The sequence below is a fragment of the Lipophrys pholis genome (genome assembly GCF_963383615.2).
Source record: "Lipophrys pholis genome assembly, chromosome: 9".
Taxonomy (NCBI): domain Eukaryota; kingdom Metazoa; phylum Chordata; class Actinopteri; order Blenniiformes; family Blenniidae; genus Lipophrys; species Lipophrys pholis.
In genome coordinates, this window is record NC_137639.1 from 11966067 (window position 1) to 11993125 (window position 27059).

Consider the following 27059-nt stretch of genomic DNA (forward strand, 5'->3'; position numbering starts at 1 on the left):
AGTAGCGGTTGAGGAATTATAGTTACTTCTTTAATAAGTGTTAGCGGTGTTACTACCAGCAGTTAGACGTAGCTGTTGCATTGGAGCAGTACGACAGTGAAGCTTACGGCTTCGTTCAGCTGACGTTACATCCATTAGAGGAAGATGCTTTGTGATCCGGATGTTATTATTCCTTGCAAATAGTAGATTCATGAACTAATTAATAACTGATGACAAAAAGAAGCTGCAGTGAAAGAAAAAAAAAGAAGAAGAAGAAGAAAACTCATTAGAGGTAGTGAAAGTACTGCCCATTGTGTATTTTACAGTTGGACATCTTGCCGTTGGAAAGACTGACTTGGATATTTCTGCAGTAAACAGAAGTTTAGTGAAAAGTGGCATTAAGACAGCAGCTTCTATTTGAAAGCTGAAAGTCGGTGAAGTGAGCATTGCATGATAAAAATATTAGGAACACACTTAATTCACTGAAACTAAAGCAATTGTATAGTTAATTTTGAAATAGAATATTTAGTACTTGACCAGGTACACAGTACTGTATATCTTTTGCAATGCTAGGACGCAGTTTGCCTGCTCTCAACTAGTCCGAAATGCAATTTAAAGGTTACGCTGTAGTGTATTTATACAGTGTTAATACTGTATTGACATTGATAAAACACACTTTGTTGTTCCAGTAAAGCTGAGCTCTAAGATTTGTGAAGATTTGTTTCACGACCCTACGCAGTGGTTATGCATCAAGCTGTGGTATCTGCTAAATACACTGCTAAAGCACATATAACCGCAAAGGAAACCACAAGAACTGCGGTTGAACGGCACAGGCTTGTGCTCGTGTTTCCTCCACGAGAAAACAACAGTGTAGGCATGACGAGAGATCAGGAAGAATCACGCTCTTTAACTTCCAAATTTCACTTGAAACTGAATTTACAGCTCAGGTTACAAACTCACAGATGTATTTCTGAACTCTGCGTGTACCATTTAGTGTACTGATTTGTTCGCTGTTCACATTTACAAAGACAGTGCGCCCACTGTGCGCAGGATTGGAGCTGTAATTGTTTGTACTGGACGAGAAAAAAAGTGGGGTGCATGCAATCACGCCATCATTATACTGGAAGTGCGTACGTGTGCGTGTGCGTGTGTGTGTGTGTGTGTGTGTGTGTGTGTGTGTGTGTGTGTGTGTGTGTGTGTGTGTTTGTACAGTCCCTTGTGTCGTGTTTCTGTTCCATTACCGGGCCAACAAAGCCAACTTTGCACAATAGCCTCAATAGCGGGAGCAGAATTCGGAGAGGATAAGTCTCGTGCTACTTGAACCTTCATTTGAAACGAGGCTACGAGCTGGTGTGCCGTTACATAAGTCAAAGAAAAAAAGATCCAAATGAATGGTTTACCTCCCCCAACTGTTTGATTTTGTCCTCCACTTATTTGGCGTGTGCTTCAGACAAGAGCCAGAGCATGCACGTGTGCGATTAAATCTTTTTTTTTTAATTATGACTCTTTATTATTTCACTTGGAAATAGCCGCTTAACTCCCCGTCAATTCTCACTCACTGCGACTGATGATGGCCTAACGTCATCAACTCAGTTTGAAACTGTGCAAAATACTTTGTACACGTTACAACTGGGACCATCCATTTGATCTGAAGAGGGGAAAACTCATCGGTTTAAACAGTTTTACGGGTTTTACTTGTGTTTATAACACACATTTACAATGACAACTGACACAAGAAGCATACATCTGCCCAGTAGCATTGCTCAGCCGGTGTGTTTGGGCAGTGCCAGCCAGCTTCACAAGCACACACTGCGAGCTCAATAACATCAGACATAATTAACATATCTGTCTCACTGTGTACTTTTATTTAATGGAGTTTAACGGAACTTAATGAAGCCTGAATTCAATGGACTTTCTACCATATGCTCCGAATGGGATTTCTCATTTGGTGAGAAAGTGCAACCAAGGTACATTAAAATAAAACATCTCCTCCTATTAAGCCGATGGGAGAAATTCTGTTTAATACCGGCAGAAGCTGTGAAGAGGAGGAGAAGAGGCTCCTCAGACTGCAGAATGAATTCTTTCACACCCATGCTGGTATCTGGACAGGGCTTTAACAAATCTCACCTCACGGCTTGTTTTTGTTATATTTCAACCAATATCTGGAGGATCTAAAATGCTGCCTTAGTTTAACAATGGACAGTGCCAAAAGTGAAGGTCTTTATTAAAGCCGGAGATGGGTGCTGAAAAAACAAATTTTGCTCAAGTAGAAAAAGTTCTTGACAGGTCACTTATACATTCAGCAGCTTTCTGGAGGCACACAAAATTCCACAGGTGGACGTGAAAAAAAAAAAGCAATAAAAGCTTGGTCACTGTTGATTTTTGGACCTTTTACCTGAATGGCACAAAGCTGCTGATGCTGACTTCAGCAGATAACTAAACTCAAGGTAATTTCAACAGGTTATCTGTCGTATGTATTGACCATAGAAAGAGAAGACGCTGTACGAAGAAGGGAAAAAAGTCAAAAGTGGGGAAATTGCAGTTTTGTTGGGAATAAATGATACAGTATTTAAAAAACTGGATATTTTACTTTTAAACTGTGGCACTTTTATATGGGAAATGCATTTGTGGGATGAGCAGCTGCCATTGCCAAACAGCTTTTCTTTGCCATTGTCTCTCTGTTTAAGCTGCTGGTGTCCTCAGTTGCTGACAATCAAGTGTCTCATTGTCACTTTACAATGCAGAGGAAAATCAAGATTCTTCAATTAGTGATGACCCCATATCGACCCTCAAATATGACTCAAATTAAAGAGACAAAGTAAATAAATATATTCCAAATTTTCTGTGCAATAAGATGTTGTTGTTTTTTTACATTTATACAACAAAGAAATGATTAACAATACACAGATTTTTTTTTACTTTTTGTGCAAAGTTCTGGAAATACACACATTTACACTGCAGCCATGGACATGCTTGAGATTTTAAGTGTGAATATATAACATCACATTTATTTATTCACTGGTGGATTTAATCCACAGTTATCCTCCCCTAAATAATACTTTGGTCAATGATGACTTCACGCCCTTAAATAAATACAGCCAGTCTGTCAAGCTTAAGCTTCCCATGTTGAAATAGTGTGTATGAAACTCAAGTCAGAACCAGGAAGTTCACTCTCTAATACAACCAAGAGCCATAAGATGGCATTACTTTGTAATTTGTAATATTTAGAACACAATGTTCCCCAATGTGTAATAGGTTTTAGCTCACATTCATACATAATTGCACACATATTCTATTTATTTCTAGTGGTTGATTCAGTGTAATAAAATAACAACATTGCTAGTCTTGTCATTCAAACTCAACGTTGAGGTTTAAGACATAAGATGTCCTTATATACTGTACTTTTACAATTATTCATACCACAGAATGCATCAGGAAAGATGGAGTTGTTAACCACTAATTACAGGTTGCTTTTCAGTTTTTTATGAGTTGTATTTTTTTCTGTACGTGTTTATCCAACATTTTAATGTTTACAGCTACAATTCAGAAATAACTTATTCACAAGCCACCATAATAAAAGTGATGATACACTTTATTCACTGAGTTTCGTTAGTCTTAAAACCAAATTGCGATCGGTTCATGTTCCCTCGTTACATAAACGGCAACATAAACCACCGCATTTACTGAAAACCACAGCCACAGATAATGTGGACAGAAGGTAGAATTTGCAGTCTTCTTTTGACTCATCCACCATGACACAGATTCAACACAAGTCACTAAAGCTGCATAACCACGATGTGACATTCTGGGTCATCCAATGAAACTTAGTTTAAAACCCCAATGCAAACACTAAACTGATCATTTTTTGTAAACAGAAAAGTTACGTTTGGTAATGACGATCATACGGATGAATAAAAAACACAATGGTTGGATTTGACAGTGTATACCTTCAAACAGAGCCAGAACCTTTAGACGAGCCTTAACTCTGGGTCTCACTCACATGGAAGAGAAATGAATGCTTCAATCTATTATCACCAGCAGAACAATCACCATCGCTACGCTACATTGCTGTTATTATCAACGAAGGAGATGATAGTTTCTCTAATGACATAAACACTCAGCTGGTAGACACACTGACTGCCTGCGCACACACACACACACACACACACACACACACACACACACACACACACACACACACACACACACACACACACACACACACACACACACACACACACACACAGTTAACCATATATTGACTGAACCTTCTTGTCTAGTCTCCACTGCTGTTGATTAAACTTGATGGCACACACGAATAGACACAAGTATAAGCATATGCCAGAAGCTCACACTGCATCACACTGCTGTCAGCAGCAGACACACACACAGACACACACACTCATCCAGATGTCAGCTGATGACAGGGTCGGCTTGTTAAGAGCTCAACAGGAGAGCTTACAGGACACTGACTCATTTCCTGCCTGGTAAGAAAGCAGGTGTTCTCCATTGTGTTCTCACTTTATACTTAATTTTCCCTCCAATGGGAGGCCTACAGATTAAACACTTGTGTGTCTGCACCAAAACACTTATGATGTAGTATCTCGCGTGGTATGCCTGCCGCCAGCTCGGCTGCAATTTAAGAGTTTGGAGGGTTCCCACATCGCAAACAAAATGGAAAGAACATTTGATCAAAATTCAGGATGCTGTTTTAATACTGTTTGCGAATCACAATGTGTTTTTAATACAGCCTTTCAAAAACACAGCATATAGTCTCTTTTTGTGAGCGGTTATGTCTTTCCAACAAACGAGTAACTATCAGTACTATGTTAGTTAAAAAGAGGTCAATTATGGCTTCTTAGGTAAAAGTTCAAAGTTCCAATGTTTATGGTTAGCGAGAGGTGGCACTGACCCAACTAGTGGGGATAAAACTCAAAGCTGATAAAATTTGGTGACTGGTGTGTGTTGTACAGATGTGCGGTCTTGTCATGCCTCTTTATGTTTATTTTGTTTCTGCCCAAGGTGTTCCTTTTTTTATCTCAACCTTTGTCTTTTTCTTGTTCTACACCTCTTTGTGGGCTTTTTGCAAGCACATATTAATTGTTTACATCTTTGCATACTTTATGTGACAATGTCCTGTTTGCTTTAGTTATGGTCTCTTTAGTATTCTCATCAGTACATAACAGATGGGATAAACAACCAACACACAGATATGGGTAATAATTGTTGATGCATAGAAAAGATCAAGTCAGGTCAATGATGACATAATGGTAATGACACTAATGCTCCTCCAGTAAACAGGAGTTTAGTGAACTCACAACAGAGCTGCTTTTTAGCAGAAACATTCTATGCTCTTTCCTCTGGCATATTCTCAGTAGTAGTAATAACAAGCTATCATCTTCTTCCAGCTGTTTAAAGACTCATAGTTGTTATGTGACACACTGGTGTGAAGTGTTCAGCTCGTTTCACCGTCGCCATAAAGACTGAAAAGGTGGGAACGGAAGAGGTGTGATTCTTTGTTATTACAAGTAAGCTCATCATCACAACATTAGCTGTTATTTTTAAGGTCTGACAGTTGCATAATTTTGCTTTTAATTTGGCAGCATTCTCCATGTTGGACAGTAATATTTTGTTTACAAGCACTATTGAACTGAATAGCTCAATTCTCCAAAGGAACGGCTCTCATTTCTTTTTTATCTTTACCAAACGACTTTTTATGTGGAGGGAAAAAAATAAACTCAACACCCACATGGAGCAAAGTTTCAATCGTCAGTGCATGAAAGAGACAAAACTGAAACAATAGGAAAGCCAAAAATAAGCTCACTCATTGTTGTTGACAACGACGGGCATTGGTGGTCACGCCTTTGATGTCGCTAACCAGGATGTTTCACAAGTTTCCTATGGGGGCTTGATATTTGGAGATGAGGCAGATTGGGGCTTATGTGTTTGCTTTTGAAGGGCAACCAGAATCCCTCGGCAACGTGTAAGGGCTTGGAACACTCGAAAGAAACTGGATGGTACAACACGGCGTCCCATGGTGTCTAAAAGCAAAACTGCTGTTGGGGAAAGAAAGTTTTGCTGTCACAGCTCCCTCCTGCCTCCAAACCTCTCTCCAAGAATTCTGCTGCTGTATCTTTTGCAAACCTTTGTCCACAGAAAATAAGCCATGCAAATGGGACGTTTCTTCACAAAGGCAGCCAATAGAAGAGATGGAAGTCGCTGTAGTAGAAAGAAGAAAGCTTTAAAGAGGATCCCTTAACATTCCTGCTCTCTCGAAAACTGCGCACACATCCATTTGGCCTTTTCCAAGAGGACACTTTGGTTACTGTACGATGATCCTGTGTAACGCATGTTGAATTGCATGCTCCTGCAAACACTAAGCGCTTTTGGTTTGCGTGAGTTTGGCTGCTATTGCTTGCATTTGCGATGGAGTGATTGGGTGGAGCGCTGAGCCCCGACAGGAGCAAAAATAAATGGGATACAATGGAGTTGGACGTGTTGGTGGAGGAACTTATAAACACATTTGAGCTTTACAGCAAAAACAGAAAAATATCTCATAACAAAGTCTGTAAATAAATGTGCTGGAGAGGCACCGAAGGAAACGTCTCTCAATACAATAACAGCAGCAAAGGGCTGAAATGATTTGCACCAAACTCATCAAAAAGTAGTACTTATGACCAACATGCTTTTTCAGATGTTGTAAGTCATATTGCATGATATTGAAGAAATCTAGTGGTATGAGTTCCTCTCCGTATGTTGTAAGATTTGAAGGACACGCCTCATATGCCGTATTGAAGAAGGCAAAGGCTCTAAATGAAAAGTGCCTGGCTTATTTTGTCCATCTGTTTGATACATTCCTTAATACATGCTCTGAATATATGCGTTTCCACATGTGTATCTGACCATTTTGATATGCACAAGCCTTCAGTAGATCAGATTCTACGTGTGAATTCTATTTCCCCGCCACAGGTTGTGGCTTCAGATGCAGTTATATCAGAACTCGGGTGTTTCCTGTGCTCACAGCACGACAACATGTTTGTGTAAACACAATACATAAAACCATGGCCTTTGCAAATGTGACCTACAGTGATCTGTGATATAAAAATGGCTTGCTTACACTGAGCTACAAGTGGATTTGTTGCCAATAATCCTAAATGTAATTTTAAGTTGTACAAGCTGAAATACAAATGGTGATTTATTTTTTTTGTTCTACCTTTTCTTGCATCCGTATGTAATTTAAAACAGTTTATGCACAGCAGTCTTCCTCTGGACCACCGTAACATCGCTGGTCGTGGTTGCTAGGAGCTGCGTGACACTGCCGCACAGCCCTGAATGATCTTCCTTAGAGATATTCCTCTTTGACTTGTCAGACCTCATGCTGGGCAAAGAACAGCGGAGAGTCAGAATCTCGCTCTGAAGACACTTTAACAAAGTGGAAGCTCCCTGACACTGAGGCTTGAACCCTGATTCTCTGGTTGGAGGGCATATATAACCCATCAGATCAAACTTCTGCCCGCTCGCAGCCTGCATCAGACAGGAATAAGTAGCCACTTCCTATTTTAGCTGAATCTCTACTGCATCCTCCTAATGATTTTTCAGCATGACTTGTCATTGCTTCAGTGAATCACACTCACACGTGCATACGAATTCTCATTCACACACTAAAACCCACTTACACTAAATGCACAAAAATGCAGCAGCACACTTCTCTCCCATGAGACGGGGATGATCTCCTAGGAGATAAATCAGAATCTTTTTCTTGATCCCCTTCTATGTGTCATACATTCTGCTTCTCTCAAATCTTACAGGCTGGCATACACTAAAAAAGAATATAAAAGAAAAAATAAATCACTGACTTCTGGGATCTACATATCACCACTCATGTTTGTTTAATTATGATGAAAGTCCAAAAGACATTTTATTTAGAAGCAATAAAAAAGAAATAGGAAACTTCTGTCTTTCCGTTATTTGCATGTTAATCCTCACATCCATCTATGTATCAGCCTCTTAACCTCCCCTGTTAGCTCTACTCCTGTTTCACTCTGTATCTCACTCCCTCCCAGCACTTACCCCATTAAATTCACATTTCATGTCCACCCCCTCTCATTCCCTCCATCTCACTTTTCCCCCTTCTTTTCCCCTGCTCTATTCTCTCTCCTTTCCTTCATATCTCAATAAGTTTTCAGCTGGGACCTGCAGTCCCCACTGCACTGTAACCAGTGTGTGTCCCCCATGGGGAGGATCATCACCAAGTTTACATGCATGAGTATGTGGGAGAGAGAGAGAACGAGAGAGAGTGAGAGAGAGAGAGAGAGAGAGAGAGAGAGAGAGAGAGAGAGAGACTTTGTTCTTGATATCTTGGGTCTAAAAGTCTTCACAGGGGCAGGAATAAAAAAATTTGCGAAAATGTCTGGCGTAAATGAATGTTTGTGATTTTGTACGTGTGATTAGAGGGTAAATGATGCCCAGCCGTCACGGAGGAATTGACATTCAGTCTAATCTTCATTCACATCTTATGGCTAAAAAACACCAAATTGGCTAAATGTTTGAGGAAGGGGCCTTGAGAGAGGAGTTGGGGGAAGTGAGACGATTTGATTTTGATCTTGGAGTCTCTAATGGTACATTGACATGCATTATAACCATTTCTTTCAAAAGCTGACCTGATTTCAATCGCCTGTTTCCACAGTTATGGAATAAAGCTCATACTGTATATGCTCACATCTGATTTGCAGTGTCTAAAATACTGAATCGATTGTCTTCTCTTTTTAATCTGTGTATTCAATACAAATACAAAGTTTGGATTCATTTCAGTTAAGAGATTGTATAGTGCCAGAAAATTGATATTCAAAATAGATTTTAAAAATAATTGAAGTGATGTGAAAACGTTTTATAGACTCCTACTATTACATAAATTGGCTTTCTCTTTCTTGTTACAAACCACATCAGCTTCCACTCTTTGATGTAAAGTAAATCACATCTTCCAGAAGAGGCTTTCATCATTTCAGCACTTAGAGCCCAGCTGTTGTTCATTCTGTATGAGCCTTCTCGGGGTGATTTACATCAAACATGCTAAATGAATGAATCAACTTGCAGGTGGAGAGAACATTTACAAGTCTTGGTATCCTGATGACCACTCGCCTGCAGTGCTGGGAAAGATGGACTAAACAATTCAAGAATGGAGTGTGAAATAGGCAACCATGTGGATTTTGAAGCTGTAAATCTTGTTTGACGCCTCAGAATTACCCCAGTGGGACAATGACCTGGATGATGAAGAGTCTGAACGGGCCGAGATTAAAATGAGGAACCCATGCACAAAAACAAAACAAAAAAACAATTCTTCATGATGGTGCTTAGACTAATTTACACTTAAGCCTGGCAATCCGTTTTTGATGTCTCAACAGGTGTTATGTAGAATCCCCCTTTAAGAGGTTTCTATACAGAGTCTCTCATGTGGGATCCCCAAAACAAAAATTCAGTTCATTGGATCGTGAGACTATAAAGTTTGCTTATTTACTCCCTCCACCTGTTTGTATCATCACACACGCACACGTCTCTTCAGTCTGCTCACCTTCCATAGTCACTTCTCTCCCGGCTCGTTTGAGCGCCTGCACAGCCTCGTCGTGCGTCGCGTCCCGCAGGTTCATGCCGTTCACAGAGAGGATGGCGTCCCCGACATACAGAGCCTGGGTCTCATCCGCCGCGAGCCCCTTGAATATTTTACTAATTAGGATGGGCATCTTGTTCTCCTTTCCTCCTTTGATGCTGATCCCCAGTCCCCCAACTTCCTGCTTGGTCACCTTGACGCACCGCTTTCTGTTGGCGATCGCCTCGGGCACTCGCTCCGGGAGGTCCGTGAACGCGGTGCGCACGATTTGGGGGCCATTATTGGAATTGGCGTTACTGTTATCGTGGTAAGATCCGTTCGTCACGCCGTTGGAGTTGAAATTGTCGTTGAATGAGTCGTTGCCGCTGCTCTCCTCGCAGCTCAACGTGAGCGCTTCCTCGTTCAAGTTGGCCAAAACTTTGTGCCACCGCTCGCGCACCAAAACCTCCACAAATTCACTTTTTTGCACTCCAGAGCCATGCGTAACTCCGACTACCACCGCCATCTTTGGAGCATTTCTATGTAGAAAAATCACATGTGATGTAGTTGACCCTCTGACACATTAACCACCACCTTATCTCCCTGAAGCTCGGGATGGACTTTGCACCCCCCACCACCCCACTCAAGTTTTCTGCGGGACTTTGTCAGGCGTCCCGTCCAACCTGGCCGACCCCTTTCTGCAGCCCTCCGCTCCGCCTGCCCGAGATCCTATCTGCTGGGTGGAGTTTTCCTCCCCCCGCCGTCAGCCGATCCCATCTCCAGATCCTGCATGCACAAATGTGGTTCATCATTTCCCAGAGTATCGCCTGAGACAGGACGACTGATGCAGAGGTGAACGAAAGAAGCGCTAAAACACATCACCATAAACAAAATCAGTTTCATGTCAACATGTTGACAGCTACTTACCATAATCTAGTCTCTGGTGTACCGGTAGAAGAGACTGTATGTTTATAAGCACACTTTAAATACAAATGGAAGTCTGTTTCATAATCCTATTTTAGTTTTGCGTACTATTTGAATGCGCACGTGTGCAGTAAAGGAGGTCGTGCACGGTCATTGTAGTGGTGCATTAAAATCAATAATAGTGATCAAAAATCGCCCGGCAACTCATTTTCAGTCTTTAGATATCCGATCGGTCCCAATCTGTCTCTCCTGTGCAAGACCGCGTTCACGTCGCAGAAGTGAGCTCGGTTACGCGCGTACAGGAATGCGCCTGTGCCGGTTTTGAGAGAGAGAGAGAGAGAGAGAGAAAGCGAGAAAGAGAGAGAGAGGGGGGGATTCAGATCCAAATATTGTAATACGAGACTCATCACCCTCCTCCCTTTGTTTTCTTTTTATCTTCTTAATTCACCTCGACACGCTCTTTCAAAACTTACCTGACTTGAGAGTTCAGCGGAGTGAACTGTGTCCATGAGCGCGCAGCCGCTCGGTCCCTCAGCCGGACCGGCCCAGGGTCAAACTGATTAAAGACTAACTCTAAGGGTGAGAGAAGGTGATGATATCAAATACCACGGCCGCACTGAGAAAACACACGCACAAAGCTGCGCATGTGACTGATGTGAGTAATACAACTTCTCAAAAGTGACAACATTTTCGATATTAGAGCCTTGACTTAAATGTGTACAGATGCCACACTGAACTGCCTGGCATCTCGCTCGCAGTGACGAACCGGCTGCAGGAAATCATGTGTCACCCTGATTTATTCGCAACGAAGCCACGACACCTGCTGGTGACACTTTAATAATAGTGGATGCCTCTGACTGCATAATGAAAACCACAGAAACAGGAAATAGGACAAGAAGGGAAACAATAAAACATTCTTCTTGTGTTGGCATTTCCCTGGAAGAGATTGATCTTCTTCCAATTACCTCTGTCTCCTGTATCCTCCCTCCTTACATCAGTTGTTTGCATGTCCTCCCTCACTGCCTCTCCTCTTGCCTAAACGCGCCATCCTCCACCGTTTGTAAACTATACAACGTCTATCCTGGTCTCGCTACCGTCCAGTAGACCTTTACCTTTAACCTGTCTGGGACCAGATCTCTCCTGATACTTGCCACCATCCACTCCACCCTCTTCCTCACTTCATTTTCACTCCCTCCACAGTTTTTACCCTCAAGTACTTCAACTCCCGTCTCTTTGCGACCTCCACTTCATCCATCCTCACTGTCTCAATTACAACTATTAACATGGATTTAGACTTGTTTGGTTTATCAGGGCTCGTGTTTGAAATAGCATTATGAAGAAGGTTGTTACTGTGACAGCAGCACTCTCGATAGGACTGTGGTCATGAGCAATGACTTTTATGAAATTAGTTATGTGGTTACATTTGTGCATTGCTGACATTACGATGGCCTCATTCCTCATTGACAGTGTTCCAAAAATGACTTGCTGAAAGGTGTGAGTATTTGTTTAAAGAACAGTTTTGAAGATATCTCCCAAGTTATTAGAAGTAAAAGTTATGAGTATTAATCTTCCAACACACACACACACACACACACACACACACACACACACACACACACACACACACACACATGCACACACACAATTAATATGTCTAAATATTGCTCATATTGCCCTGTTATTGTTATGTCCTTGTCTGCTTGACTTGTCCAGTTAATAAAGTGATTATTGAAATCGGATATTTTCACCTGCAAGCCTCAGACTCACTCACTGCATGTTATTTCTTTCAGCATTCATGCAAATCTCAGGTTAATATCAGTGGTATGAAACAAGACAGAGAGGGACAGCAGCTCCACAGCTGTTTACACCTACAACAAAAGAAAGGGAATGAACTAAAAAAAAAAAAAAGAAGAAGAAAGAAATCAGCAACTGTAACGGTGACTGCTAATATAGTGGAAAAATAAACACTTTTCCTGAAGAAGAGTCAATTTTTTTGTGAATCCTAGTTCAGTTCAAATTACAGTCAGTTTTCTACAATACAATAAAATGAAGAGTTCAGCTCATGCCAAGAAATAAGACTACTGAAAGTTAAAGGCATTACACAATATTTCTTTAAACAAACACGGAGTGTTTTATAATTAATCAGACTGTGTATTCACTGGAAAGTATCGCGTGTAGGAGTAAAGCTTTGTTACATGTGCCCACCCACTGAATACATAGGATCATTACTACTGAGCTGCGCCAAAGAGGGGATTCATTTATTTATTCCAAGAGAGCAGCTGCAACAGAAATACGTCGAATATTTTTGGTTTAATGAGGTGTAGGAGCCACAATTGATTTTTTACTTTTATATGGAAATGAGCCATCAGATCAAATGTGCATTCTTTGTTGTGGTAATGACCTTCAAAGCAAACAAACAAACAAACAAAACAGAAAGTACAATCTTATTAAAGGTGATGGTATTTAAAGGCTACTAATAAATCTCCTCTTAATCCTCAGTCAGCCGGGCACGTTGATTAAACATTATCGTCTTTGCAGAAAGCAGCTGCACAGAGGTGCGGCTACACACAAACACTCACGGAATACGTATTGTTGATGGTTGCCCTGGATTATTTCAGAGAGTGAGGAGCATTTTAACCTACTTGGCACAAGGAATTTCAAGCTTGAATTCTTGTTTGTAATACCAACACTGGAATTGTTAACTAACAAATGTCATGATCGACTTGAGAGACGATCAGCAGATTGTTCTTTCCTCCTCACAGCCTTCTTTCCATAACGACTGTTTGTCACTTCCAGTATTGTTTTCTCTCGGTTTCTTTCTCTGTTTCCCTTACTCATCATTTCCTCTTCCTCTTTCTTTTTCAAGACCTTCATATTTCAAATCCATCACTAATGCTTCCTCGCTCTCAATGGGTTGCCAGAATACACATTTCATTTATTACTTTTAACAGGCAGAAACCTTTGCAAGCTTGGACCCGATTAAACAGATTGACAAGGTGTCTTCTGTGAGAGAAATATCATTTTCCATTATAGTGCAACACAGTGGTTTTAGGGTTTAATCGTTCCCTGAGGAGCTCTTCTCTTCTCTCTTCTCTGGAGGTGTGAGACACACAAACTGGTTCAAGTCTTACTTCTGCCACCTGGTGATCAGAGAAACAGCGTTAAACTGGCAGCAGGCACACATTGTGCATTGTCTTGTGATTGTTTGTGTGAAAATGCTATCTTTTTGGTGAAAAACAAAATGTCAGAGTTGCATGGTGAAAATGTCGGCAAGGAACTCTGCTGATTGTTTCTAGCCAGACGTAGATGGTAATCGACATTGCAGGCAGAGGAGTCACGTCTCAGAAAGCCGGTTCAGTTCTCGAGAGAGAAATATGAAAAAGTGCAGGTTGCCAACAGGAAGGCAACATTACAAAAGGTACAGGCTGCAACTGAACCAGCAAACAAGATCAGACCTGAACGATGGCTGCAAAGCTCTAGTAATTTAGATTTACTGGATTTGTACTAAATGATTAATTCAGTGGCTACAGACAATAGAGAGCAGCCATACAGCATGGACTGAGGACTCCTCGAGATGCAGGTGGGCACAATTAAGAAAGCAGCTGGAGGGCAGAACACCTGAAACATGAGCGGGTGTAACTAAACAAACTCAGCCTGAGAAAAATAAGCAGAGAAACAATTCAAAATCGAGTTGAACCTCAATAGCAAACATTGTCCAGAACATTAAGCATTCATCCAAAGCAGAAATGCTCCTTGCCAAAGCTTTAGAGGTTCTGAGGGCCACAACAATGCGATAATCCGTTAAACATGTCAGACAATTATATGAGGTAATGCTTGTAAATCCAGAAAGATTTCGGTTCAGTTTTTAACTCAATACTTTAATAACCAGGTGTATTAGGTTCAAAAACTGTTGAAATGATGTTGCTGCTCCCATTATTCATCCATCCACCCATCCACCCATCCACCCATCCATCCATCCATCCATCCATCCATCCATCCATCCATCCATCCATCCATCCATCCATCCATCCATCCATCCATCCATCCATCCATCCATCCATCCATCCATCCAACCATCCATCCATCCATCCATCCATCCATCCATCCATCCACCCATCCATCCATCCTTCCATCCATCCATCCATCCATCCATCCATCCATCCATCCATCCAACCATCCATCCAAAAAGGGCTTACTGGCAGCACAGAAGGGGAATGGGGGACTGCCGCTGCCACACAGGCTGACAGTTGCTGTTTTATTCTGACTTAAAAGGTCTTTCATATATTTGAGAAATCGCTGTTACAGGTGACAGATTGTCTCGACTATTAGAGAGGTTGAAGCTTGCCTTCTTGCCTTACATGATTGATTCTCCTTCCTCTGCATTTAGCTACACTTTCCTCTCCCCACTCCTCCCGTCTTCTCATTTCTCTTGCCCTAGTTTTTCCACAGCAGGTACTCTAAATTGCCATGGCAAGAAAATCATACATGAAACAAATTACCTTCATTAACACGTGCTTCAGTAAGCCACACAAGTGAGTCATCATGCACGGCTCCAGGATCTTGCTTCGATGAGTTCACCTGGAGTAGTATAATGATAAAGGTAGCTTTTCCTGTCATGAGCAAAATGGTCTTTTGTAAAATAATGTTTTTTCAGTTTTCCATTAGAGTCTTCCTGCTCTGAAAATCAATACAATGCATGACTTTTAAAGCCTTGTCCAACCAGAGAAGAAAGGAGATGCAGAATAAATGATGCAGATCTATTTATTGGCACATTTGTAGACGTATGACAGTTTGTGCACCTTGTGGTGGCGAGTTAGTGTGAAATGCACTGTTGCAGGGCAGAGAAGAGGGAACTGCAGATTCTGAAATGAAAGAGAGAGGTTCAGTGATGGACAAGTGACTGACAAAAATATGCAAATGATGTCTTGAGCTGGCTGTCACAGAGGCATCTTTGTGCCAAATGATATTTGATGTTGAAATTAAAGGCATTAAGAGAAAAATCCCACCACTTGAAATGGTGGCCATGCTGGCAGCATAACTGAAGCAAATGAGTGAACGGCTTAAGTTCAGCTTCAGATTCCATATCCTGCATCATGCAATCAATTACAAAGGCAGAATATTTGCAGAATGATTCATTTCAGTGAACAAAACATTGAATCATTTCATTTCAAATTAACTATTTCCAGTGCAAAAAGCTACATACATATTTGCCAATACTTGTTTTTTAGAGGTACTCTTTTAAAAGAATATTTTAAACTTAGGATTTGATTGCTGCAGAAAATTATTTGCAATTCATTTCAAATAAATGTATGCATCAATGCAGATTCTATTTGATTCGCTCCACATGGCTCAGCAGTTAAAGGGTTAGTGTGATGTTGCATGTGTCAGGGGAGGTGGAGCATACAATATATCCACTGAAATGAAACCAAGTATTGCAAGACGAGAGGTTGTAAACACAATTCGATTTGTGTACAAAGAGAAGCAGCAAACTAGGGCAACCACAGTGAAGTTCCTCTTCTCAGTATATGTTTGCAAGGTTTGTGTTAGCAAACTTTTTGAAATGTCTTTTTCAAAATCTGAAATCTGCATATTGTTTATTTTTATTCCGTGAAAGTCGTCTAGGGCGTGAAAACGAAACTATTATCAGTGATGTGTAACAGCTTCAAAACTTCTTTTGTAGATATGGCCACTGCCAGCACGGTCCTGTCAGAGGATCAGTTCCTGTGCTCCATCTGTCTGGATGTATTCACAGAGCCTGTTTCTATTCCGTGTGGACACAACTTCTGCAAAGCCTGTCTCTCGCGGCACTGGGAAGGCAAGGAACGATGTCAGTGTCCGCTCTGCAACGAGAAGTTCAACAAAGGGCTCAAACTTTGCGTCAACACAACACTCAGGGAGGTTGTGGAGAATTTTAAGAAGCACCATGTGACGGCTGACAGCAGCTTCCCGGTCACACCCGACCAGGTGTTGTGCGACTGCTGCCTTGGCAACAAGTTGAGAGCCTCCAAAACCTGCCTGGTGTGTTTGACCTCCTTTTGCGAGATACACTTGGAGCCTCATCAGAGAGTCTCTGCCTTAAAAAGACACAAGCTGGCTGCTCCTGTGCAGAACCTGGAGGACAACATTTGCAAGGAGCACAGCAGGATTCTTGAGTTCTTTTGCCTGAATGACCAGACTCGTGTTTGTGCCTTGTGCACAGAGCACAGCACACATGATATAGTCCCTTTGGAGGAAGAGTATGTGGACAAAGAGGCTCGGAAGAGAAGCGAAGCAGGAGTGCAGGAAATTAAACAGAAAGGAGGAAGGAAGATGAGAGCATTTGCACAAAGCAAGAGGAAAGGCAAATTTAAAGCAAGAGCAAACAGCATGGTGCCTCATGAAATGCCTGATCCTGTCAACTCAAGGTTTCCAAGTGAGGGGCCACACTGTTGGAGTAACTATTCATACATCCTGGGTAATAGGGGCTTTTCTGAGGGGAAATTCTGCTTTGAGGTTCAGACTGGAGGAAGGAGAGGCTGGGAAATAGGAGTAGTTATAGAATCAGTTCGTGGAAAGAGGGCTCCGAACTGTGCAAATGGAAAATGGATCATAAGGATCGGGGACTGTAACTGCAGAGCTCTGCAAAACATTCCGGTCCTAGAAAGAAAACCAGAGAAAGTCGGAGTGTTTGTGGATTACGAGAATGGGACGGTGCTCTTCTATGATGCAGACAGTGCAACCATGATGCACATTTTTACCGGCTGTAAATTTAAAGGAAGAGTGTTTTTGGTCTTCAGCTTCACTGATTCTGATGGTGTGAGCTGTGTTCGGAGGGCACAGAGGATGCTCCAGAGCGGGGCTCAACAAATGTGGCAACAATCCAATCCCCTTTATGTTGTTGTGCTCTTCCTGTTCTTTCTGGCAGTTTTAATCTGCTGCTGAACCAGATTGAATGTAACTCTCCTAACATCTGGTTGTGATGATGGATATCTGATCTGATACAGTACTGCTTACTCTTTTCTTTTCTTTTCTTTTTTTTTCTGTTTAATCTGAGCAATACATCTTACATATCAGTTTTTGTACCACAATATTAAAGTTTTACACATAATCTGTCCATCAAAATAAGTTGTTACTGCTTGATTATCTCTTGTTAAATGTGAGGTTATCAAAGTTAATTCATATCAAGCCTTTCTCTTATTTAAAACATGATCATAAGTAGTGTTCATCTTACTTAACATTGCATTTTGCAGATTTTTACCTCAACGTTTTGTACACACAAAGATCTAGTAAGTAAGTGCAATGGTTTGATGGGGTGGACAGATGAAACGACTCAGCACAGAGGCAAGTAGAGACTACCTTTTCTTGAATAAGTTTTCTCAAGTGTTGGTATCAAGGAGCTACATCTTCATTATACTCTGGAAGAAGAGTAAATCACTATGAAGTCTCACTGTGCCTCTTATGTCTGTGATTACATGACTACTCAGCGTGGGCTGTTTGAAAATGCCCCTAGGGGATAAATAAAGTATTTTGAATGTTGAATGTTGAATCTTAGTTTGAGGGCATATCCATACAGAGAACTGAAAGGAGGGCACTTCTTCGCTGGTGTTTGACATTTGTTTTATACACCACTAGATGGAGTAATTGACTCATTTGTCGTGCAAACAGCGCACGCACGCCATTTTCCCCAGAATTTGGACCAGAATCAATTTGCTTGTTTTAGGCGTCTCCCTGAGTTAACTGGATGAGGTCTTTGGAGAGGCTGTAAATGATTTCATCATCTCTCAGTCTGTGGGAGACACAACATCCAGGAATCAAACCAGACCTCATAATTTGGAGGAGCTGTTCTCAAGCTCCTCCGTTCTTCTCCATTTGGACCTGGAAAGCTGTTCAGGTTCACTGCACATCATTGCGATACTTGTAACTCTAACAGCAGCCAAATCTTTCTCTAAACTTATCCTGTCAATCTAAAAAAACTCTGAATCTCAGAACACCTCTCCATCTTGTGCCTTTCTGAAGGATCTCATCTTCCTTCAGTACCAGCGCTCAGTCTTCAGCTTACAGTATATCACAATAACAGTTCCAGCTGCTGTTGTGGATTACATTTTTAACTTAGCTTAACATGATGTTTTACTCTTTGCCAGTTGCCAAAGCTTTTGATGCTGTTGATCACAGCAGTTTGTTAAATAAAAAAAATAGATAAATAAATCAAATCTCTTTTGTGGGTCTTGGTGTTTCTGGAGTTGTTATCTCTCTGATAAACTTCAAACTGCTGAAATCAAAACACCAGATGGCCGATAAAGGTGTCCCTCAAGGATCAATACTAGAAATAGATTTAACCGATAATGTGGAGCAATTTCTATTTTGTAAAACATGTGTTGAACATCACGCTACCTTCATCCTGTCTCTTCTTTGAACAAAGAAAAATGTCCTTTTACCTCACTGGATGCTGTCTATATGTATAATTAAATATTCAAACCAGTTCCAGTTTGAGTTATATATACATTTAAAGCAAGTGTTATTGACATAATGTTTATTTAGTGTATTATTTTATTTCCAGAATTTGTAGCCTTCTATCATTTATTCTCTTTAACAAAGCCACTCTTCTTACTGTCTTCCTAATAGCTCATTTCTGTTTCCTAAAGATACTTTGACCACACAGCCAGTCTCAGTGGAAACATTGCTGCCGTCCACATGTTTCGGCCACATTTCTCTGTCTGAGCAGATTCAAGCTATGGGCCAAAGTTTCCACTGTGGAGCTATTTTAGGAAACAGCAGCAATCTCACGGGGATTATTCAGGTTTTCCATTATGACCTCTCAGGCTGGGTTCAGCGAGAGAGGTGGAGGGGTCACCACCCACTGTCAGCGAGGTTTGAAGGGTCCAGTAACCCTCGAGTCCTGTGTTAGACACGCACATCCTGGACTGTTAAAAGAGGCATCTGTAAAAAGGTCCATGCTGGAAGCAGGTGTGTAAAACCTTGAGATTGCAGTATTAGTTTCAAAACGAAAGGGGTTTGGAAATTTAAAAATATCTGAGAAAGTTTGATGCTGCGCGTTGCAACGTATGTTTGAATTGCAAAATTGAGAGCAGTCACAGAATTAGAGTTAGGCAACACTTGACATACATTTGATTGACCTAAAACCCACATAACATATGTATGAAGACAACATTTACAACAGACCAGTGTGATGTAGGGCAGTGATGAGCCTCAAGTTAGAAAACATCAGTCTGCCACTTCATAGAAGCTTTATGCAAACTTTCTTTCATCTTATACCATGAAAGCAACTCCAACTTCTCTCTTTTCCTTTTTATACTTTCTTCTCTGTCAGCTGCCTTTGACTGTTATCGGTTCATAAAGTATCTGTTAATTTCCTCTGAGACTTGGAGTAAATTCTTTACAGATTCATTTCTTGCAGTCAGCTCCGTTTAAACCCGCAACCCTATTAAATGCAATTTATCAGCCATTTTATCATCCACTGGGATGATTCATGAAGTTCTTAATACTTTGTATACTAGAGTAAAGAGAGTCAAGGCTTCATTAAAAAATACATATTTATTACAAATGCATGAGTTTGCAGTATTGTTCAGAAGGACATGAGGAGTGGCCAAAAGAGGTACACACATTTCAAATTGGAAATCGTAACATCACATAGCAATATATACACTTCATGTTTCCAATACTACAATTACAATTATACAGCTGTGTATTTGATACACACTCAATCAAGCTACAATCTATATAGCAAGTATTTACAAAACTCTTGTCATCATACGAATGGTCTTTATGTGCATTACATTGAACAAGGATTAGAAAATGAACCATACATTTGCATTTTATTTTATTTTTTTAAACAAAAAGCAACATTTATGTATTCCAGCTACATGGGGTAGGATTTCAATCCCAATGTTAGAATTGGCACTCAGCCACCACAGTGACCTTTCATTCATAGTTTAATTCTTTGTCTGGCACCAGGTCTAAGCACACAGTTCAGTTATTTCACAGATGTGTCCCATAGCTGGAACATTTCTGTAACTGTGAGAGTGAAGGTTTGCTTATCACTGTCATTTAAAGCCAAAGCTTAATTGTCTAATTGCAGTTTAAATAATACTACAGGTTTGGGGGGGTTTTCTGCATCAAGGTATAAAAGTGGCATCAAAAGCAAATGCTTTTGGTTACGTTGCAAAAGACTTAGTCCTCATAATTTAGGGCTGAACAAGAAACTGGTTTTCTGTTCTTTGTCAACAAAAATGTTCAAATCTAATTTTCTAAGAATCGATTGAACCGGTAAGTTTCGAGGCTACAGCCAAGACTTTCTTTGATATTTCTCTCTGCGGTAGGATGCCGTCATAGTTTTCCTTCTCAGGGATAGATGTTGTGAAAATAATCCTCACAGCCTGCAAACAATTGTCCAGCATTGTCTGTTCTATCCTCTGCCTGATCTCCAGGAGCGGCTGTATGTGTCACAAAGGGATTAAGTGCTTTCTTTGCACTTGACAGAGAAATAAAACTAACTGGTCCACAGGTTGTTAAATGACCAAATCATATTGCAGGAGATTGAACGATTGAGGAGATTTTTAAGTCTCTTTTCTTAATCTAAAAATGTTTGTCCATGCAACTCATATTTTAGAGAAAAGAGAGTTAACTTTTCATTCTGTTCAATTCCTGTGATTCCAGACACGCCGTCACTGGATTTACCCGCTTTGCTCGGACTTTTCTGTTATGACAACACTTTGTCCTATATTCTGCCGCCGTACGCCAGCTCTGATGGCTGCCACACGGTGTTGTCCCGAGGGCAGTGGCTGTGGCAGACACAGGTCAGGATGGCCATGACAGGTCTCCTGACGGGTTTACTGTTGGCACACTGGAACTCAACCAGCACTGTCTTGGTCCTGTGCGGGGTGCAGCAGCGGCCATCTGTGCAGGCGCCACAGTAGCGAGGCTTGTAGGCGAGAACGCTGGTACAGTTGTCGTGGGAGAGGTGAACCGCTTGTTCGCTGCGCGCCATCCTCTGGCACTTACTGCCTCGCTGCAAGGGCAGGAAGAGACAGGAACTGAATGATGGGCACACTGAAAACAACATCAAGTCTCTGTAATTGTTTAGAGAGTCTAAATCTAACATACCTTTGGTGCAAGCTGCGCCAGATGCTCCTGCTGCTCATCGCACGGTCTGATCATACACAGCCGACTCTGCTTCACCATCTCACACGCCTGGTTCTTGTTGGTGACCCTGGTGGACACCCCCATGCCACATGTCTGAGAGCAGGCGCCCCACTCTGTGGTCTGCTCAATGCAGTTCAGGCTGGGATCCCAGGTGTCAAAGCTCACCGTCTCCTCCTGCCGATAGGCTGAATAAATTCACAGAAGTGCAGAAGGTTTGATGTTGTCAACACAACTGAAACATGAAACCCAAAAGTTTATGCTTTTCATTAGAATGAAGAAGAGCATTTCTTTGTCAGATTGCGTCTTTCCTTTAGCTTCTTTCCGCTCTTCCTTTGTTTTACTGCTACTTTAACCCATGTCTCACACTACAGTGGCACCTACGTCACAGAGGAATGTCTGTACACAATGTGTGTTTCATCAGCACTTGCAGTCTGCTTACCCGCCATGGCAAAGCCGCCCAGCGCGCTGGCCTCGACCTGAGGCTCACACACCCACTTCTCACAGCACTCTCCAGGAACCTGGACCCTGCGGGGCATGGGGCAGTCTGGCCCAGGCAGCATGATGTCCACGTTGCAGCGCGGCACGCAGGCTATCTGCCCGTCGTGGCACATGCACTGGTACTTACAGCTGGGGAAGAAGGTCTGTCCATTCTGGTAGACAGAGCCATCCAAAACACACACGTTTCCCTTGTGAACTGGAGGAAGGAGAAAAACGTTTTAGACAGGGTGACATCCCTCAAGAAGCAGGGATGAGTAAGTCAGCAATAACCCAAACATCAGTCCCCTCACCATTACAGACGCCCGTCCTCTTATGGACGTCGGCTGAGTAGTCACACTGCAGCCCTCTGCGAGTGTCACACGGGTTCATATCAGAGCACACTTGTCCTTTCTGACCAGCACACACCAGGCAGCAGGCACAGTCGTCGAGAATCAGGGGCACCCTGGGGAGACACGCTGGGGGCTCTTTAGGGCATTGGCATCTCCGAGGACACATCTGAGAGAGGACAAGTGTAAAAACCTGCAAAAGAAACAGGATTTGTTGTTTTACATGTTTCAATGAATCATGTTTACCAGCTATGGACATGTGGGATTATGTATTATACTGCAACACAGATTATATGATACAATTTCCAGTAAACAGCAAATGGGCAAATGTTATATTGTATTAGAAATATACATCTGCAGTAAAACTCCTCCGGCAATTATCTGCAAAATTGCAAAGATCTTTGACTGATGGAAAGGTGCTATTATTTTACAAAAGATGTGTAAATTATAATACAATTCATTACTTTGTAAATGCATATTTTGCAATTATAAAAATTAACCCTTGCAAGTCATCACATCTTAAATACCTCTCTGAAAGAATTGCAAAAAAGTGCTCACAGGCTACCAGCAGTGAAAAAGCTAATAAATCAGCAATTTCTCAAATTCATATATAATATAATGCTTACCTGTGCTGTAGCTAAGAAAATGAAGAGGGTTCGATCCGACAGATTTGCCATCTTCGTTTAAGCAGAGCAGAATCAAAAGAATTCTGCAGTCTATAACAGTCGCCTTAATTTCAGATGGGTGGAGCTGGTCAGTGTCCTGTGGATCAGGGTTTGATCCTCCTCTCTGGCTGTGGTGAAGCAGAAGGTGGGGATCTCTTTGTCGTTCTGGCTCAGGACTCTGGAGAGGAGGCCCTTATATACAGCAGAGCTGTCCTGCTGGCACCATGACGACAAACGGGAAGGAATGCAGGAGAGATCCCCCAGCTTGCTGGATGAAGAGTCACAATTTATTGTGAAAGATGGCAACACAAACACGAGAAGGGCTTCGACATCAAAATGTGAAATGAGCAAGCAGTGTTGTACAGGTCATTCAAAATTAGTACCTGATAACAGTTATTAGTCACTTCTTCGAAAAGTAGATGTGTCACTTTCAATAAAGAAAAATAAGCATTTGCTTGGGAAGGTCACACTTGCATTATTTTGCTTCCTTCATTTGCCTGTCTTCCAATGACTGAGTCACTCAATAAGTTCTGTTAAAGTTACATTAGTTATTGGAGGAAGATGCTTGATCATTTGAATGTGAAAGGTGTTATGCAGAGTTTTGCACTGCGAATGAGTGCCTTTTCACAATTAGTAGAATATATGAGCTTTTATTATATTATATATATTAATAATTAGATATTACATCAAACACCTGAAGAATAATACACTTTATTACTGATTATCTTTCTGATTCAAATGTTTATACATGTTATTTAAGTCTTTTTGAGTTAATCAGTGAGAATTAAAATCTTGCAGCAGTTATGACTGCAACAATAACGTTAATCAGTTACCACACCAATACTTTGGGAAATTGTGGCTTTGCAGTAATAAATTACTAATAATGTGTAATTCACCAAACACTGTACATCAGTGGTTATTGTGAATATTACATGTGTACATCCACGCGATGATGTGACTTATTGTCTTTCATACTTTTTATTATTTCCTCTTGAAGTAATCATATTGTCTTTTACTTTTTTTGCACCCCAGGGTCTTTGCATTGTTACATGGAGCTGAACAGTTTCCTCACTTTTGACGCTCTCTCCTCCTGAACCCCGTGTGCAGGGTCACAGTGGAAAACCCACCTTATTCCCTGTGGAACCATATCTTCTCATGGCTATGCAGTGGAAACTTTGGTCCATTACTATCCTGAAACAGTTGGGGTGGGGGGTGGGTGGGGGTGAGGGTAGGGTGGTAATTTGGGGGGGGGGGGGGGGGGGGGGGGGGGGGGGGGGGGTTACACTGCCGTCAACACATCTGGCCTGAGGTGAGTTATGGTTTCTTCTAAAGAGGAGCAAGTTTATTGACAGTCTCAATGAATCCCTCAAGGAAAAGTAATGAGAGTGTGAGATTGTAGGAACCATCAATATAAAGAAAGGAATCAATAGGAAATATTGCGCCACCAAGTTTAACTAACGACATTATAACACGGATAATGAACTTGGATTGTGATTCAATGTAAAGAAAGATACTGATGAGAGTGAAACTCACATTTCTGTTGGCTCATACATTCCCAAGAGAATCTTTTATTATTACTCTGTTAAGAGGCAGATTGCTGAGGGGAGAAAGCTAATATAGACAGAAGCTGGACTTTTAATAGAAGTTTAGTTTTGTGTTATTACTCTCTCGGCATTTCCTGTTGGTGACTAAAGATGAGGTCTGCCAACAGTTTTTATTTCCTTGATTCTTGTTGTGCTTGTTGTGTATTTTTAGAATGATTTTAAGTCTTTGAATCGGATTAGAGCAGATCTGTTGGAGGCATCATTGGACATGTCTTAGAAAATGAAAAACAGGTCAAACAAATAACCAAAAAGATGTGTGCGACTTTTCAGAAAGAACGTTACTCCTGAATATTAAGCATTAAATCTTCTAAAATATAAATGTTCTAAAATATAAATGATGTGAAATCATTGGACAATTTGTCATATTCATCTATTTTGAAAGTAATTTCTTATTGATTTTGATCTTTTTATTAGAGATTTACCCACAAGGTGCCAAATAAACCACATATATTTCAATGCAATTATTTGCAAGAGCAAGATCTATATATTGTATATTAAAATATAAAAGTAATTTACCTTTGTGACATGCAATAATAGTGAGGACAAACATCATTTGAACAATTAAAACCAAATAGACTCAGAGACCTCGGCCATGAGTGGAAGTGCTGGTTGATTGTACCTGGATCAGCAGATGATGAACAGGAACAAAAAAGATACTTGGCATCCAATGTGTTCCATATTATTAGTTGTATATTATACGTTATGTATAGTCTTTACCTAAATCAGGTTATGACATTTAAATCCATATTAAGTGACCAAGACAACAATGACAATACGCCATGCAGTTTCTTTATAAATTGGAATGATTTAAACTCTTAATACATCAGTAATATGTTGGGCTGGACGTCCCAACCAATCACAGTGTGTCTCTTCTCCCAGAAAGGAATTAAGGTTCACAGCAGCTCTCTAGATAAACTGGGATTCCAATCGGTGGTGGAAGGATCTGCCAAAATCATGATTCAGTGCTGTTCAAACAGCTTTTTGAGAGGGAGATAAAGACATTCAAACTTCACAGGATGGCAGTATTTAGTTTGTCTGTGTGAATTTCTTTACCTCGTCGGCTTTGGTGTTTTGGAGATGAGATTCAGCCAGATTTCACACCTCAAGAATACACATTTCGAGGAGGAGATAAAAGAAAAAAAATGATGTGTGAACAAAAAGAGGAATGATGATACCTGGGAGATTTTTCGTGGATTTTTGACCTTTTTCTACACTTTGTCTCCACCAGATAGAGCAACCCCACAATAATGGTGAACAACAAGACTGAAAAACTTAAAAGGGACATTGTCTTTCCACCTCATGCTTTCCTATTGGTTAATTTATTTTAACTAGCATTTCAACAAAAAACTTAAGACGTGTAAGAAACAACAAAATAAAAGTATAAAAACTAATTTATCAATCTAAACAGAAGTTACAAACTGAGCAACACATAAAGTAGAGAAAGTGTCACAATGTCCTTACAGCGATGATGAGTGAGGAAATGTTTGAAGAACATCACGTTTGAAAACGTTATCAGCTGTGTTGCTGACTGACAGCCTGGCATAGTGTGGCCAAGTGTGATGTCTCCCAGGAACAAGGTGGGAAGTCTGCATACGTACATTCATGGTATCTGTGAAATATTTCCACTGTATTCCACAGGGAAGAGGGACATATGGAAGAAAACACAAACTGGTAGAAAGATGGAGGAATGGGATGCTCAAGGCACCTCAAGATATTCAGCATTATGTGGAAAAAGAAGACAAACATATATCACATGAATAATTCAATTCAGTTGTATATATGAAGGCATTAACAACAGTCATTCCAAGGCACTTTTACAGAGAAAAACCCAATTATTGTACTATTCCACACAATGAGAAGCTCAATGTAGGTATTTTAACAAACTGAACCTATGGCAGCTTCACTAGAAAATGGCAGGGGGTGACCTAAACCAGTCTGATCTATTCTTTATTTTAAATACTAAAGTTTTATGTTAACCTCGTACAGACTGTGTCAGCCTCTTTAATTGAAACTGGGAACTGGATCCATGTGAGAGGAACCAGAAAGCTGAACGCTCTGACTCCCATTGCACTTTTAGAAAGGAAGAACGGACAAATGAAGTGCTGATGTGGGACAAATAGCTCTTTAAGATATGACAGAGCCTCATTCTTCATGTAAATAAGCACATACAATTGCTGTAACTGACAACAGATCGAAACGTGCCAAAGCCAGTTGGGGTCAGATGTCACATATTGCAGGGCAATGGGACCCAGATACAAGAATCTGGACCTTTTACTTTAATTCTACTTTCAATTCCAGAGGTAAATATACTTGTAGGGAGCTACAGAGTGGGCCAAGAGGA

General features: G+C 41.0%; 3 protein-coding genes across 3 annotated transcripts in view; 1 reads left to right on the plus strand and 2 right to left on the minus strand.

Moving 5' to 3' along the window:
• The window catches only part of sntb1 (syntrophin, basic 1), a 35764-nt gene extending 24998 nt beyond the window's left edge, over positions 1–10766 (minus strand). The window contains exons 1-2 of the mRNA XM_080470856.1: positions 10490–10766; positions 9548–10348 (exon numbers count right to left, since the gene is read on the minus strand). Of these exons, the coding sequence (XP_080326982.1) occupies positions 9548–10088 (541 nt within the window). The 5' untranslated portion in view covers positions 10089–10348; positions 10490–10766. The remainder of the gene's footprint in view (positions 1–9547; positions 10349–10489) is intronic.
• Positions 10767–15902: 5136 nt separating this feature from the next.
• LOC308114819 (zinc-binding protein A33-like) lies at positions 15903–18689 on the plus strand. Its single transcript, XM_080472012.1, has 2 exons — positions 15903–16022; positions 16167–18689. The coding sequence occupies exon 2, from the start codon at positions 16169–16171 to the stop codon at positions 17405–17407; it is 1239 nt and encodes a 412-aa protein (XP_080328138.1). The 5' UTR covers positions 15903–16022; positions 16167–16168; the 3' UTR covers positions 17408–18689.
• A 1315-nt stretch (positions 18690–20004) lies between these two features.
• On the minus strand, positions 20005–23126 carry LOC308115100 (CCN family member 3-like; the record flags this gene model as incomplete). Its single annotated transcript, XM_080472449.1, has 5 exons — positions 20005–21491; positions 21587–21810; positions 22065–22319; positions 22414–22642; positions 23076–23126. 5 exons carry the CDS (start codon positions 23124–23126, stop codon positions 21201–21203), a joined length of 1050 nt encoding a protein of 349 aa, XP_080328575.1. The 3' UTR covers positions 20005–21200.
• Between the last annotated feature and the right edge of the window lie 3933 nt (positions 23127–27059).

What these genes read in the sequence shown, in the direction of transcription:
- LOC308114819 (XM_080472012.1), top strand. Translation starts at nt 16,169, where the DNA reads ATGGCCACTGCCAGCACGGTCCTGTCAGAGGATCAGTTCCTGTGCTCC.